The sequence below is a fragment of the Lingula anatina genome, chromosome 2 (genome assembly GCF_051362555.1).
Source record: "Lingula anatina isolate TDL-2025a chromosome 2, LinAna3.0, whole genome shotgun sequence".
Classification (NCBI taxonomy): domain Eukaryota; kingdom Metazoa; phylum Brachiopoda; class Lingulata; order Lingulida; family Lingulidae; genus Lingula; species Lingula anatina.
In genome coordinates this window covers 10,843,288-10,859,811 of record NC_141768.1, presented here as the reverse complement: position 1 = coordinate 10,859,811, position 16,524 = coordinate 10,843,288, and the positions used below count along the sequence as shown (strand labels likewise).

The window sequence follows — 16,524 nt, the reverse complement described above, 5'->3', positions numbered from 1 at the left end:
TTTGTAAACTTATGTTTAACGGCAGAGCTAAATTTCGGACTCTGTCGATGTATTCTTTCTTTTTTATGTATTTTTCGGGGGGTGGGGGGTGGAGGAGAGGGTTCAAATCCACAAACCATTAAAGCAGCAGCATTTCGGTTTCTCCCTGGGGTCAATAGTAAACTTATGCCGCTTACCACAACAATACACAGTGCATTTTCCCCATCAAAAATGTGAACGGAAAAATAGGATTTCCCAAAAATTAACTTGGTAAACAAACGTAACAATTTTGCCTGGCCTAACGCAGGGATTTTTGTGCTAAGGGGACGGAAGTGGCAAATTGTTCTAAAAGAAGTCATGCTAGTCAACAGGTTTCTGGCCTGATAATAGTCTTTTCGCCTAGCAGTAACTCAAGGTACACTAGGAGAAACATATAGAATTAATTCAGACCATGCTCTATTAACCAACTATTATTTGTTATCAAGTCTCATGATACACTGAGGTCGGCAGAGGCCAGTGGTACTTCAGTGAACTAGGTCAGACTTCCCTCACTCCTTTACCAGGACAGTGAGGACAGCAGAAAGTGGGTCTGGAGACAGGGTCTATCATTCCATCCTATGGGCTTTGTGCTTCATGAATTGCACTACTTCTATTGCCCACATCACTTTATGGCTTCATAAGCAACTCACAGTCATTGTATAGAATATGAATTTTATGAGTTTTATTTTGAATCAAAAATTTTAAAAATCCCAATTATGCCTTATTTTATGAGCGTACTCTAAATTGAGTTGTGAGATAAACAGAACTGTTGATCAAACAATAAATGCAGGTCTTCTTGGAAGATCTTCAGCACAACAGTGTGTAATAGCATTCAAGGCATAGTGTTCAAAATAGGAACAGCTGCTTATACAACTTAATATATTCAATCATAAACAAAATAATTTAAAGAATTTTTTAAAAATCCTCTTACACCTTTTCCGATAGAAATTTTAATCACACTAGAAATACCAAACTTTTGAGGCAGATTTTATGAATTATTCAAAGAAATACCAGAAAGGTATAATGTTATATGATGAAATATAAAATTTTCTAGACAAGAGCATTTTCTTTTCCACAAATGACCAAAAGTCAAATTTTATACTATGCTTATTTTTTAACAAAAACAAGGCACGTGTCACCTTCTCATTCAAAATGCAGTGATAATACATAACATCATAAATAGTTAATACTTCAAACTGCAATAGAAACTGAATTATTTCTTTGTTGGGATCAAAAGTTTTGCCTTCCATGAATGTTCATCTTTGTGTTATTGAGGTAACCATTTAAGTGAGTTGAATGTCAGTAAAAACCAATCATAGTCCCTGTGAGTCTGTCTGAGATTGGTTTGAGGTCTCCTCTGTGCCTGAAATGATCAGAAATGCATACTTTATATTATATTATATTATATACATATGCATTGTTGACACTTTTGCCATGCAAATGACTATTAAAATGTGAGTTGATAATTTAGTCATTGCCCTCATTTATGAGATCTTTTTCTTACAAAAAACTACCTGTATGTTTCGCATTTTTTACTAGTAGAACAGAAGAGCAGTAATATATCAAGAAAATTATCAACACAAAATAAATTGCACAACATTAACTGGTAAAAATTTGTTCTGATTAATACCAATAAAATACAAAAAATACCAATATCCAGTACCTGTAAAGCTGTAGCCATATGCCTTAAATGCTGCAGACTTCCCTGCTTTTGCCCCTGCAATCTCAGCCGCTGTAAGTGCCTTAGTGATACTTCCCCTACCCCGGGGACGGCGTCCCATTCCTGAACCCCTTGGTCTCCCTCGTCGCCCAGACCCTCTCTTTGGAGTGGATGTGACCTGCGTTGTGACTGTAAAACAAGACGGTAATTGTATTTTGATTTAAGTTGTGTTTCTCTAAAATCAACAGTTACAAGTGAAGTTCAAATAAAAGTTTTCACAGTAAGAAACTATAAAATGCTTCAAAGGACAAAATATCAAAAATATGTATTGTTGAATATTTGCTTTTCGTATCTAACAAATGGCAATTCAGGAAGTTGGATTTTAATATATGCTATATCTTTATATTGACAATAAATAATAATTAAATGCACCAATATCTATTCTTTTGGAATTAAGTTTTTTAGTTTTTGCCCATTCAATCAACCAACCTGGAGGAAAAGTAGAGTGTGCATCATCCACTATTAACAGTCCACCATCATTACTGCTCTCATCAATAGTCAGCGGTTGTTCACTGCCAACAGAAACCTATAAAAGAGGAAAAAAAACTATTTTTATCACATTCTACTAGGGTATGTTAAATATACTTTATGTAATAAATATCACTTTATGTAAAAGCCTAAACCAAAGTGTTTTCTAAGATTAGATTAGAGTAAGATTCCGACAATATCATGATCTAGTCAATACATATATAGGGCAACCTTTATATTTCACATTCTAAACCAATGTAATGGGCAAGTCCTAATCTTTGACTCACCACACTCCCAGGACTGGGTGGGATGGAAGGAGAGTCACAACTGTACATGGACTCACTGTCTGCTGGGATAGTAAAGTTGGACTCTTCTGCAGCTGATGCTGAATTATCTTTTTTCCTTTTTCGTACAGTTTCACCTTTTTCTTGCTTTTTCTGTGAATAGAAAAAGTTTAAATAGTGTGGATTGATAGATTTGTCATTACATTTATATAATAAGGAAAAAATGCAGATGGGAACTGATTATAGGGGAATTCTTCATCAAAAATGGACCAGCTGCTAAAACTTACAATCCTACAAGTAAAAAAAGAGTAAAATCTTACTTTGGCATATTGTTCCCTTTTTCTGTTTCTGTCTTTGACTTTGTACTTTTCTTGCTTCAGACTCTTTTCTTCCTGCTTTTGTTTCACTAATGGAAGGGAGAAGTTAAGAAAAACTTGTTTAAAAAAATGCTTATCAAAATTTCAAACCAATCAGTATTTTCAATAGATAAATAAAATTATCCACAGTAAACTAAGTACTGCACTGATTATAAATCAATACTTTTTTACTTGAAACTAATTTTAAAAAAAATTGCAAAAGAGTCAAAATACAAAATTTACGTTTTCGCGTCATTTCTGAATCATCCAGCAGTAAAGACACCACTTCTTTGGGTTTGAGAGTATCTGGACGGAAGGAACCTCCACTGATTACCATGCGATGAATCTAAAAACCCAAACAACATGTAAAATTACTGTAAAAATAAAAGTTTTCAGCACATATTTTGGATTATTAGCTTAAAACAAAATACTACATAACACGAAACACAAAATAATGTATCTCAATCATAATAAATATGTTCAATCACCTCACCTCACTCTTTTCTTTGGCTCTCTCTAGGATCCTTTCTTCAATGGATCCTTTGCATATGAGTCTGTACACAGTGACTTGTTTGGTTTGCCCCAGCCTGTGAGCTCTGTCCATGGCTTGTTGGTCCACTGTAGGATTCCAATCACTGTCATAGAATATCACCTAAAATAAATGAAGTGAATTGTTTTAAACTTATAAAACTATGTTTACTATTTGAAACATCCTTTCAGTGGTCAATATAGCTTTTCAAACTGTGAGAGATAAAGTAACGTCTCTGTCACTATCTTCAAACTGTGAGATATAAAATGACCTGGACCTCGTCTTAGATTTAAGCAATCCTAAAACATATTGTATTAAAGAATATAAATGTACTCACAGTATCAGCTGCCGTCAGATTGATACCAAGGCCACCAGCACGGGTACTCAAGAGGAAAACAAATATATCCGACCTGGTCTGGAAGTCAGCCACCATGTCACGTCGATCAGATATCTTGGATGAACCATCCAACCTCATGTAAGTGTGTTTGCGATGCCACATATATTCCTTGATGTTTTTTTTAAAAAAAAAAAACAATATTTATAAGGCAATGTTACAATGTAATAAACAAAACCCACATTAAGATCATCAGCAAAGACTACTAAAGAGTTTGCTACAGCGAAAAGAAGTAGCACAGAACAGAATCTCATCAAAGGCAAACAAAGATTCAGATAGAAATCAAAAGATATATGGATAAATAAGACCACAGTTCCTCTTCTCACGGCAAATTCTAACCTCATCACTACATATTCAAAATGAACTCACAAAGCATAAAAACACAATTTCACTAACCTCCAGCAGGTCAATCATCCTTGTCATCTGAGAGTAGATCAGTACCCTGTGCCCTTCAGATTTCAACCTCTGAAGCAAAGTATCCAGCACTGACAGCTTTCCAGCATCTGTCACTAACGTCTCCTTGTCTATAAGTGAATAAGATCTTTAAATAAAAAGGTTTGCACATGCAAAAGTAAAATAAAATCTTGTGTTCAATTTACAGAAGTTAAACTTCTTATATAATAGCACAGAAGGACAGACCATTGTTGCCATGTAATACAACAGTGAGTGTTAGTGAGAGTGTATATACATGTGTACTTGCGCATGTAGACTACATGCTAGTTGCCTTCACCTACCTGGTACAAATATTCCCGAGTATCCATGTTTGGGTGTGATCCCATACATTCCACATGGAAGAGTTGGATAGAAGTAATACTTAGCCCATCGCACCTGCTCATAAACATCTGGAGTGCCATACAACAGCGAGTTACGTGCATCTAAAGAACCACACAGGGAGGCTCTCATGTGTTCCCATGCTGCACTGCGATCACAGCAATAGATCTCCCTTGGGCAACAGGCAATCTTAGAAACAAAAAATGAATAAATATTTTACTAAAGATATATGCAAAAAGACTGAAATATCATTTAAAATGTGTGACACAGAAGTACCAATTATACAGAAAACTGTAAGAAGGCATTATTTTAAAATTCTCTGGAATTTCAATCAACTGTCCAAGAAGGCAAGGTTTGACCATTTTTATTAACAAAATACAACTTATGCAATTCTGCTATATCATGAGAAAAACCAAGAAGTTCAGACACTGTCAGCATCAATATTACAACTAACCTTTGGCATTGCATTGTAAAGGAAGGCAGGTACATCAGTCAGCTGACAGGGGAGCACCTTGGGTGGTCTGGGAAGATGTCTATGTATTGCACTGTCTAAGTCAATGTGAGAATGATGACGCTGGAAAATAAAAAATAGATTTTCGTTATAGATGTGCTTTATGTTATCCCAAAAAATTAAAAAGACTATGTTAATGAGAATATATTCAAGACTAGGGCAGATGGGAGGTTGGTGGTGCATATAACCTTGAGTTGGGCCTGTTAAGTTGATGCATGGAAATACTTCCAAAATAGAATACACAGAGACAGAGTTGTCTCTGGCTGATTGGTATCTTTTGGAAAATTCAGTCCATTCTTACACTGATACTAATCTAAGTAACAAACTACTCATACTCCTCAAAATATCATGCCTAACCATCAAACTTATCAACTATACCAACCTTTGTAGGAGATGTAGGTAGAGTTTTGGTCGGAGAGACAGGTGGACTGCGAGGTGTCCGAGAAGTAGGTGACCCCAGTTGTCTTCCAGCATGTCCATGGAAATGCAAGTGTCGTAGCCTTGTTCTACGATGGGTTGGGGTCTCTGGGATGTAGTGTAATGTGTGTTCCAGGAAGCCATGGGCAGTGTTGTTGTAGCCAGTGAACACCATCTCTTTGATGTGCTGACTGGTCTGTACACTGGGGAAATACACTGTCTGAAGAGGTTCTAGGAGGAATGCCTTATTGCTTAAATACCTAAATGAGTAACAACACATGCAATTCAGAGTAGTTAGCAGCAGCAAGATTCACACAATCATATTTATGGTGAAACAGCTCAGGGACAGTTATTATGTGATATATTTCTAACAGTGACACTTGGAAATCCTAAAATCAACTCACTTGACTTTTGGTTCATCACTGTGCCACTGCTGCTGGTGGTATATCCTGTTTGCAGATTTCAGCCACAAAAACAAAGCTAACCACCTGAAAATTTACCCAAGAATTATTAGTAAAGAATTATTTACCCATTTTATACTTACAAGGATGCCCTACAGGCTAGTAATCTCACCTCTCTGAGGGAGAGAAGAGACGTTTTACTTAAGAACTTTTTTACAAAAATCAAGAATTTTAATAAGCTACACCATCTGTTTAAACAAAAGAACCCAAGAAATCTAAGGGACAGCAACAAATTTTTAATACCAAAAGTAAAAACGGAGCGTTTTAAATCATCTTTTATAATGCACAGTCTTTTAAATTTTATGTAAATTACTGCTTCAAACTGTCTTATAAGTCTTTGGTCCTTTAGTTTATAATTTTTAGTTAATTTTAAAATACCTTATGATTTTATTATTTAAGACACATTGTAAAACTTCAACCTTTAGGTTGCGATTTTAGTAAATAAATTATTAAATTATATTAAAAATAGACAATTTAAGCAACATGTTTTCAAACCTGATGAGTTTTAGCATCAAAAAGTGTGACAAAATATGTGAAAATTTGACACTTAATTCATACATCCATTAATAACTATTTCATTTTATGGGATGCTTCCCCCCCTAAATCAGTGATGAACTGGCAGATATTTTACCATATATCAAATAGGCAAAATTAGCTTTTTTCTACTTGGCACTAAATTGATATAACTGCCTCTTATTAGTAGAAAACATTACAAATATACAACCCACCTGACCAGAAGTCCTCCTAACATCACAGATGCAAGTTCCTGAGGGCTGACGTCTATGAACCTCAGGAAGGAGAAACTGCTCTTTACAAGACCATCTAAAAATGAAGAAATAATCATAATTCACTGATAAATAAAAACTAGCAAAGTAAGTTCATGTGGACTAATGTCAGTGAGCCTCAGGAAGTACAAAAAGCTATTTACGAGACCATCTAACTACAATGACAAAGAACTGTCAAAAATGACCAATTACTTACCACTGGTGCCAACCAATGAACGGTGTACATTTTCTGGGTTGTATATACAAAACATATTATACAACAATCTTTGTTTGCTGGGAAGAGCATGATCAATCAAACCTAGAATTACATAAAGACACTGTAAGTATTTAGTAACATTAAACAACAAAAAAGTTCATTTCATTTAAAAAAAAAAAAAAGACCTTACATATCCAAAATACATTTCCACAACACATAAAGTTTTAGGAATGTTTGTTTTAAAAAATCATTAGAATCATAAAAATCTGACAATATCAAGAAAAACCAGTTTGCTTTAATGTACTTACACTCTCTATATATCCTCTTTGGCAAGATGAATGTCTCTGGTTTGTAATGGAATGGGCTCCTCACTTCTCTACGTTCAAATAACTCTGGATGATTGCACACCTGTTGGTTGAAATAATTTGCTTGACACCAATATGACATGTATGGTTAATATATATATATATAGAAACAAAACTAGAAAATACCTATTTTTATATTTTATTTTATAAGTTATAATGTTTTGTTGATAAGTAGAAAACATCTAATCATCTACTGTAAATATAACTGATCAACAAAATAATTTCTGTAACTCAGAAATTAAGAAAAATTGCCGTTGGTGCTGTGGTAGCTCTTACCTTTCTAAACTGCATGACTAAATTCATGAGACTACTTGTTGTGCTCTGTGCTTGAGATGCTGATGTGGCCATTGCCGACTGTATTAGGTCCTCTATTCTTATCTTGTTTTTAATGGCCTGATACAAGATCTTCTGTCGCCTTGTTAAATGGCAGTACACTAAGATTTCAATCTGTGGAAAGAGTAATTCTGGCATTTAACATGTATATTATAAATATGATGTTTTCAGGAATACTACAAATATTATTTCATTTATTACTAGCAACTTCTGTCTGACCAGGCTAATACTGGGTGACAGCACAATAACAAGGGTGACTTCTCAGTTACAATTAAGTTTACAAATGGTGAGGTTTAACTATTAACAGTGAAAATTGAAAGTATGGACCATGTCCTAACAGTACAATTATCATCATCATCACCACAACAACAACAATAATAATAGCAATATATATTATCATATATAAGTCATGAATTTTACAATAGGAGTAAAATGAATCTAACTTCTTTTAAAATAAAACAGACACCTGGTATCTAACTTAAATATGAGGTAGCAATTACCGTACTAATGCCTTTCTGACACCAACCCTACCTTATCAGAGAGCTCATTTTCTACATCTTTTTTCACTCTTCTCAACATAAAGGGTTTTAATATCATGTGAAGTCTTGACAGGCAATCTGGAAGGAAAAACAATCACTTTAAAGCACAAAGAAATCAGTTCCTGCCAGGATAATTTGGATACTATAAGATGCACTATTTTAATAAAAATTTTTAATTCACAGCAAAGAAGATTTAGTCACTTTAAGTGTTATATTAAAAGAGCTAACTTTATTAAATCGAACACCTAAATCAAAAGGATTTAAATAAAGATGTGTTGAATACATGATAAAAGGTAGCACTCTTAGTGACAAACATGATAAAGAAAGTTGCTTTTGCATAAGTATACATACTTTCATCCATGCCAGACATTTTCTCCACGCTTCCCTCTATGTCTTTAGAGAACCACTCATTGAACTCATCATGGGAATCAAACAGCGTAGGCATGATAAAATGCAGAAGAGCCCACAGCTGGAAAGGCATTTAAAAAGTATATCAATAAAATTTAAGTAAATAATTTTCAGTTATCAAAACTTACCTGTTACAGCAAGAAAAAAGGTTAATGCTGATTCTAAAATGTCAATATGAGGTTCAAGCAAAGGCTTTGACATGTTCACTGAATCCTTGTTGAGATTTATTTTAAAATGAAAATCATTTATGAACTTCATGGTAATGCTTTTAACACCCATTTTGTGACAAACCATAACTCTTGCCTGAACCACTGAATGTGCCAATTTATTTATTTAAAGAATATTTAGCACAAAAAGAAAAATACTTGGGCCCCATACAAATTTCCGACAAGACTGACTGTGAACTGCAAAAAAAAGTGAAATGACATACTGAAGAAAAAAACATATCCATTTACCTCAGCCATACTATTCTGTATGGGTGTTCCAGTGAGTAGCAATCTGTTTCTACAGCTGAATCCAAGCAGCATCTTCCAGCGGATACTGCTGCTACTCTTGATTGCCTGGGCCTCGTCCAGCACCATATAGATCCACTTGATCTTCTGGAAGTATTTCATGTCCTGGATGACCAGCTGATAGCTGGTGATCACAACGTGGAAGGAAGATTGCTCCGTATAGGCGTGGGCTTGATCCCAGAAGCTACGAAGGATTTTACGATCCTGTGTATTACCCCAGTATGGTACAACCTGGATAAAAACATCACTGAATGAGAATTCATGAAAACCTGACATTCAAAAACATTCAGAACAATCTTATAAAGCTGCAACATGACATATGCAACAATGCATTCTTTAAAAATATGTTGCTTTTGAAAAGTAATATGTTTTTGTCCATTCTTGAAGTTGACATGCATTATAGTTTGATGGGTCTGTTACTCAAGAATCTTTTAGGCTAAACTGACAGTAATTTCATGTAACTGTTGTTCAGATGTTCACTTTGTGCTGTCCCAACTGTGACCACACACAAAAAGGAGATATTGATAGGAACAAGAAAAAAATTGCCACATACTTGGAAGATCATAACTGTGGCTTACTTTCTTGTAGCACTTCAGTGAAATTACCTTGAATCTTGGCAAAAACTTGGAGAATTCCTGTTGCCAATTGTGTAGGGTGGATGCAGGGGCAATCACAAGGAAGGGCCCCCAAATGCCATGGTGCTAAAAATGATAAGAACATCCACAGATGTCACAAAATTTGCACTTTTTTCATAAAATATTATCAAGTCAACATGAACAATAAAAGTTGTTTTGACAAGAAAATTTATGACTTCAAAAATTACTGATTCAAAGCTTTTAAAAGCCTCTGATATCATTTGTCTTTTAGATCATATTGGAATATCATGAAGAATATTACAACAAGAGTTGTAAAAGTTCTAAAATCCCAATCAGATATACAATTTGCTGCATCATGTCACACAAAAATTGCGTATCTCATTTCTTATCAACAGCTAATATTCATCTTACCTCAGCCAAATGAGAGAGAAGTGCAATGCTCTGAACTGTCTTTCCCAGTCCCATCTCATCTGCCAATATACCATTGATGCCTTTATTGTAAAGACTTGCCAACCAGTTCATGCCCTACAGGATACAGTGAACAACAATTAATGTCTGCATTTAAAACTGCTGATCTAATGATTTTAAAAGAACGTTAATCTCCATGTGAACTATATTTTCAGTGACAACACAAGGATTTCTGGTATGTTAGTTTTCCTCCAAGCACTGCATTTCTGTGTGTTACCATTTAATATATGAAGGTCACATTCTGCAAATAAAAAATCCTCATAATCCTCCTAGAATAGACCTTACAATAAAACAGAACCAAGCACACCTTTTGTCTGCTAGCATAACACTCTTCCAATCTTGACAAAAAATATATTGCCAACAAAATACAGAACATAATTTAGCCAAGTAGACAGGGACATTCACATTACCTTCAACTGATAAGCCTTCAATTTGCCTTCAAATATACTAGGCTGTGGCAACTCTTCCTCCATAGTGAGGTCTGGTGTTGACAGGCTAGAGTCCACTGAAACAAGTAAAAAAAATCCTGTATAATTTACTATCTAAGCGAGTAATTGGATATATGAAATATGAAGTAAATTTTTTTACTAATTTGCGAAAACTTCTAGGTACAAACAGGATGGATAATTATCTTTTTAAAGCTTCTTTGTACACACGCATAGCATAAAAGCTTGTCTACAAGTGCCAAATATTCATAAAGGGTCACTTTAAGAATAAAACAATGGAACTCCTCATAATGTGCTGTCACAAATACTTACATGATTTTTTGGCTTTCTGTCTCATCACAACACCACTATCAAATGACTTGGTCTGAAATTGAAAAGTTTGCTTTTACTACTGCCACTTTTTCATGGATTGAAACTCAAGACATTCTTCATCAAAACATACAGTTCTCTTGACACTTCTGTGGAAGTTTCTTACTTTTAAAAAATACAATCTTAGTTTCAGCTGCTTTATGAAACTATAACTTAAACTGTTACCAGGGGCAACTGATTAAAAAATATGATAAAACATTATAGATCACTGATCCATTTTTTAAAAACTCTTTTCCATGATATTCCAAAAAATGTAAAACCAATGTTTTCATGAGTGGTAAAATCTTTAGTATCAGAGTTAAGTCAAAAACCCAAAATCTTGATTTTTGCCAAGACTTTCCATGTACTACTTTTAACTGTCATCATGTAGATAAGTTATAAATCAACATAACAAATTCTTACTTTTGCCTGGTGAGCTTGGAAAGCATCTGTAGCATTCTTTACAGCTATGTTTTTCATAGATTCACTATCTAAAAAAACAATAAGACAGTATAAGTTACAATGTTGAAAATACTGCCTAAATGACATAAAAGTCATTATAAATAGTGGTAGACAGTGTCATTACACATGTAACCAGCTTGCAACAACCAAAATATAGCTTGATAAACAGGAACTGTATGTTTATATTGTATAAAAAACATTACTTGATTTCTGAGGTTGATAACTTCTGAAACTCACTGTAATTATCTCCCTTCATGTCTGTAACCAATCCACCAGATACCTCCAGATGGCGCTTGGAGTCCCCGTCATCATCATCCAATCTCTGTAAAATCTCTTTCTGCATTGTGTCATTACCTCCCGCTACCTTGCGACTCATGAAATGGGCATACAGTTCTGTCTGGGTGATTAAGAAATTCAACTTCCTTTGCTGCCTTTTTGCCTTTAATAAATATAAACAAAAGCATAGAAAAGAAATCTAATTCTGTAATTGATACCACTGAGTAACAACAGTGACAATATGATAATGCTGAAGATCATCTGAAGGGAAATGACATAATAGCAAATATTGGCAATATTGAAAAAAATATGCCATGAGTGGAAAGTCCATAAATTTTTTTAGTAAAAAAAAAAAAAAAAATCTAAAAACAATGCAACCACGCTTCATACAAATCCTGAAACTTATTCCAACACACCATTCTCTTTTCATGTTGGTGGGGTAGAAAGACCATACCTCCATTAATTCCAAATCCATTTTCCTCTGTTCTTGGGCTTCTTTTTCTGCCTTTTTACGAGACTCTTTCTCCACTTTTTCAAATCTCTTCCAGTAGACTAACATCTCCCTAGTTAGCCGACGTGCTCTCTGTAAACTATCTTTAGTGCTACGCTGGAACTGCAATGCTTTCCTACGGCTCTCTTTCATGCATTCTTTTGCTAGCTGAAATTACATTTAACAGATTTTTTTTTATTTCCATTTTATTTTCATGTTAACTTCTCCTTTCTTAGCTTATATACTACTCACACTATCATAAAAATAAATTTGGTACAAGGGAATACTTTTGGGAAAAAGTACAAATACACAAAGTGTAAATTACCTTCCTTGCATTTGAAAACATTTCTTTACGTGTTGATGTCCTTTGTTTCTGAGCCTGAAATACAATTAATAATAATACAATGTTCCTTTAAGGGATGAACAAAAATATCTGATAAAACTTAAATGAACAACTTTTCATTACTATGCTTATTTCCTATTGTTATCATGACAACAATTTAATCTAAAAGACTGAATCATTCTAAAAGAAAAACCATTAATACATTGAAAAAAAAAAAAAAAAAAAAAGATGAAGAATCCATGTGTCTGTAAAAATGTCCAATATACCTTAGGAACTTCTTTCTTCACTATGCTCATCCACATTCTTTTTCTCTTCACCAATGCTTGCTCTGGTGTTAGTCTCTTCACCTTGACCACCTTCAGAGTATGGGTGGAGTGGTGAATAGGAGGGCTCTGTAATCAAAAAGCATTTACTTTATCTATTAAAGCACTAAATTGAATAAAATAATAAAAATGTAAATATTTACCTATTAACTTAAACCTTATCATCATTTTCTTATTCAAAATCAACAACAAAAAATTTAGCTATGTGTCTTGTGGGACTTACCTTAAGTTCATCTGACCCTCTCTCTTTCTTTAGCTTCTTCAGCTTGGCTTCAAAGGCAAAAATTAAATACTTCCATTAGTAATCATGCATTGCGCGTATGTAGAATCTTGAACAAACTTTGTTTTGTCTTATGCCTGTCAAAATATGGTCCAACATCTATTCTCTAAAGTAATGTCATAATTTTGATTGGATGATAATAAACCACAACTTAAAAGTAAAGTAAATATACATACCTTTCATAAGCTTTTTCTCCAATTTTTTCTGTTCATCTTTAGGTCCCTTCTTTTTAGGCCCAAGAATCTGCTTGTGGTGGTCATGATATTTGTCGTAGTTAGACAGTAACCCCACACTATAATACTGATACTGATGTAACTAAAATGTAAGCACATCCAAAATTTGAGTATATACTATCCAAACATAGGTTTTATAGCAGATAATGAATGATTTGCACTAAAATGTCCTATTTTTAGGAAATAGGTAAAAGAGATTCATTGACTTAGTTCCTATTTTTCTCCCCATTACAGGGACAGTATGTAAAATGTACAACAAAAACAAGATAATAAACTGAACAATTTTCTTGCATTCAACTTTATCAAGTTTATCACTTTATCAAGTTCCAAACAAAAAATAGTCTATAAAAAAATTTTCCAATTTGGCTTCAGCAAATGGAATGTCCACATGCCTTCCTTTTCATTGCCACCCCCCCCCCCTCTCCCTCTCTCAGGAATAGAAAATTATTATGAAAAAATAATGTAATGTGCTCCTGAACATAAATGCCTGCTACCTGATAAGAAAATAGGAAGATTTTTTACAACACAAGTCAATATATAAGTTCTATAATATTCCATACCTGTGGGTCATTGTAAAACTGTATCTGGCACTGTCTCTGTAGTTTGTGTATTCTGAGCATTTCTTGCATTTTTTCAGGAGTCATTTCATCATCGTCCTCATCAGACGAACTATCACTTAACAAGATGTTCTGAAATTTGACAGGTTGGCTAAGTGACAGATGCATACTGCAGTGTTTGAGAGGAATTAAACCCATTGGATAACTGCATAACTTTATTATACATACTGAATTTTAAATCTTTTTCAGTTAGTTCAGTTAAAACCTGTTTATAACACCTGATTAATATCACTTTATTTCTTTTAACCCTTAATCATATCTGAGATTTTTTGGCATTGGCAATAAACAATGCCTCTGCCATTTTTTTCCCCAACATTATGGTTATTAGTATTTATCAAAATTTGCTATTTTAAGTCAGCTGCTGCCAAAGAAAAACAAAATATCGATGGATTCATTAAATGTTATCATTTTTACTCTTTACCTTTAACCATTTTCTACTTTTCTTTACTTTAGTGAAGTTATAGAGCCGGGTCTTGTCTGCCCTCCTCTCTGAAACAAAAGAAATTCCACTCAAAATATATATTATCTAATAAAGCCTTACATTCTTCTCATTAAATTGTTTCTTTTTTCTTAAAAAAATAAAATAAAATAAATAAATAAATAAATCAGGTAAAGTTAAAATATAACTAAATGACACTCTTTCAAATAATTTTACCATGTACTTTTAAAACTGAAGAGAACAATTTACCTGGCTTTGTTGTAGCAACCCCATTAACTATTTTCATGCCCTCTGCGTCAGATAATTCAGTATCTGTATCTGTGGTATCTGAATCACTGAAATATAAATTAAAGAATGATACTGCAGGTTTTAGCTAAAGCTGAAGTAAATCAGCAAATGAACATTTATATTAATATATTTTATTCAAATAAAGACAATTTTAACGCTTAAGAAATCTAGCAAAAAACAAACTAGTCACTTTATTTACCTTGGTAAATCTGGAATGCTTAGCACCTTGTCAACATAGCTAAGAAATGGCCCCAACTCCAAACACTTCTCTATATGCTGGACATGAAGGGGCTTGGCCAGGTCATCCTGGGGCTGACCAGAAGTCCCAGGTAATACTGGCTTCTGGTCTACAGTTGCATTAGCCATCCTAAATAGCCCTGAAACACAACACACATGCAGGTGGCTCATAATATCATGGACAAAGACAAATAAAAAATTATTAATAAACAGCTACTTAAAATATTTTCTGAAAATATTTTCATTGCAACATAGGTCAACTAATTAAAACTGGTTTTCAAACAATAATAATCATAACAATCATAATAATCATCATCATCATTATTAAGGGGGGGATTATAAAATAAAGTTGAAATGAGTTTGTCCATCATATGTGATCTTGTCAAATAAATAGAATAAAACATAATTACAAAACTTCTGATATGAAGAATATGGTTACTCCTTGCAACTTTTATAGATAACAGCATATACCTTTGCACAATATGTTGTAATGATACATATTCACCATCATAACATGTGACAATCTCAATATAAAAATTAATGTAAGTTTTAAACTTGAAATTTCATTATTTTGTTATTATAATTAATCATATTATTTCTGGTGCCTTACTTTAATTACCATGTAAATTTAGGTAGCATAATAAATATAATTTCTATGTTTCTGGCATTTATAAGCATTTTCATTTCAGTCTTTTTACGGGCCAAATTCCACTTCACTAGCCATATATAATGAGTATGGTTATGAATATTAAGACTAGGGTACACACTAAACTTCAACGTACTTCAGCATGTCTCACGATTAAGATGTAAAACATAAACAATATTCAATACAAGCTCTAATATCTAATAGAAATGACCTTGAAACGAACTTAAAAGAAACATCAAGTAGTATAGCAAGATCCCCTGCTTTCATTTTAAAAACATACATGTACTCAGTGGATAGAGGGTTAAACCGGCTTTCTCCCACGTGCACAAGAACTGTCTGTAAACAACGCGAAACATACACGCAATAACTGAAAAATTGGTTCTGTTACGAAAATAAGGACGGCATCTTCCCCATCGACCCAGAAAATCATCAAAGAATTTGACCTACTCCGCATTCAATAGTCTGCACATTTATCCACATATAAACAACAAAATATACCCATAAAGTCCACCGACATCTACTAAACACAGTGTACCACCATCTTTCTTTGAAAAAGTTACCTTTCTGATAGAAATAGGCCTAAACAAACTCCTATCACCGAAGTCTTTGCATTCCCAAACCACGCAGCCAATATGGCGAATAGTGGAGGGTTGCAGTGCATGGCTGAGAGCGGCAAACACATCCCATCGCATGACTTTCCTCTTGCGTCGCTGGGGGTCGCCCGCCATTATCAATTTAATACTCTCAATCCAGTATCTAAAAACGATAATTATAAGCTCTGAAACAATTTTATTTGATCAAAAATATACCAGAGGGAAGCTGAAATCGATGAGTGATATAAATGGGCTTTCCATGTCCTTAGAAGTCAGTAAAATTGCTGTTTTTAAGCCTTGTATTTCTTCCATATATCAGGCATCTTTCACAGGGTTACAGCAAAAGTTATTTATTAAAACTCAATTCTGAGT

The 16,524-nt window shown here is 33.9% G+C and overlaps 1 protein-coding gene across 1 annotated transcript; it reads right to left on the bottom strand.

Annotated features, from left to right (window-relative positions):
* Positions 1–685: 685 nt before the first annotated feature.
* LOC106159395 (chromatin-remodeling ATPase INO80) lies at positions 686–16,299 on the bottom strand. The gene is made up of 36 exons (XM_087005718.1): positions 16,120–16,299; positions 14,876–15,053; positions 14,638–14,723; positions 14,371–14,438; positions 13,893–14,021; positions 13,276–13,414; positions 13,043–13,089; positions 12,763–12,888; positions 12,479–12,532; positions 12,118–12,321; positions 11,625–11,826; positions 11,349–11,416; positions 10,890–10,941; positions 10,542–10,636; positions 10,075–10,188; positions 9,673–9,768; positions 9,011–9,298; positions 8,499–8,616; positions 8,140–8,225; positions 7,552–7,722; positions 7,219–7,318; positions 6,911–7,012; positions 6,658–6,751; positions 5,873–5,956; positions 5,434–5,728; positions 4,995–5,114; positions 4,504–4,729; positions 4,166–4,293; positions 3,713–3,880; positions 3,340–3,498; positions 3,090–3,192; positions 2,811–2,896; positions 2,494–2,643; positions 2,168–2,264; positions 1,682–1,867; positions 686–1,381 (listed from the first exon to the last, which is right to left on the bottom strand). Exons 2-36 carry the CDS (start codon positions 15,040–15,042, stop codon positions 1,332–1,334), a joined length of 4,458 nt encoding a protein of 1,485 aa, XP_086861844.1. The 5' UTR covers positions 15,043–15,053; positions 16,120–16,299; the 3' UTR covers positions 686–1,331.
* Between the last annotated feature and the right edge of the window lie 225 nt (positions 16,300–16,524).

Coding starts and splice junctions, on each gene's coding strand:
- LOC106159395 (XM_087005718.1), bottom strand. CDS start 15,042: ATGGCTAATGCAACTGTAGACCAGAAGCCAGTATTACCTGGGACTTCT. Junction 8,617..9,010: donor TACAGAATAGTATGGCTGAG/GTAAATGGATAT, acceptor ATGCCTTTCCAG/CTGTGGGCTCTTCTGCATTT. Junction 8,226..8,498: donor AATGTCTGGCATGGATGAAA/GTATGTATACTT, acceptor TTTTCCTTCCAG/ATTGCCTGTCAAGACTTCAC.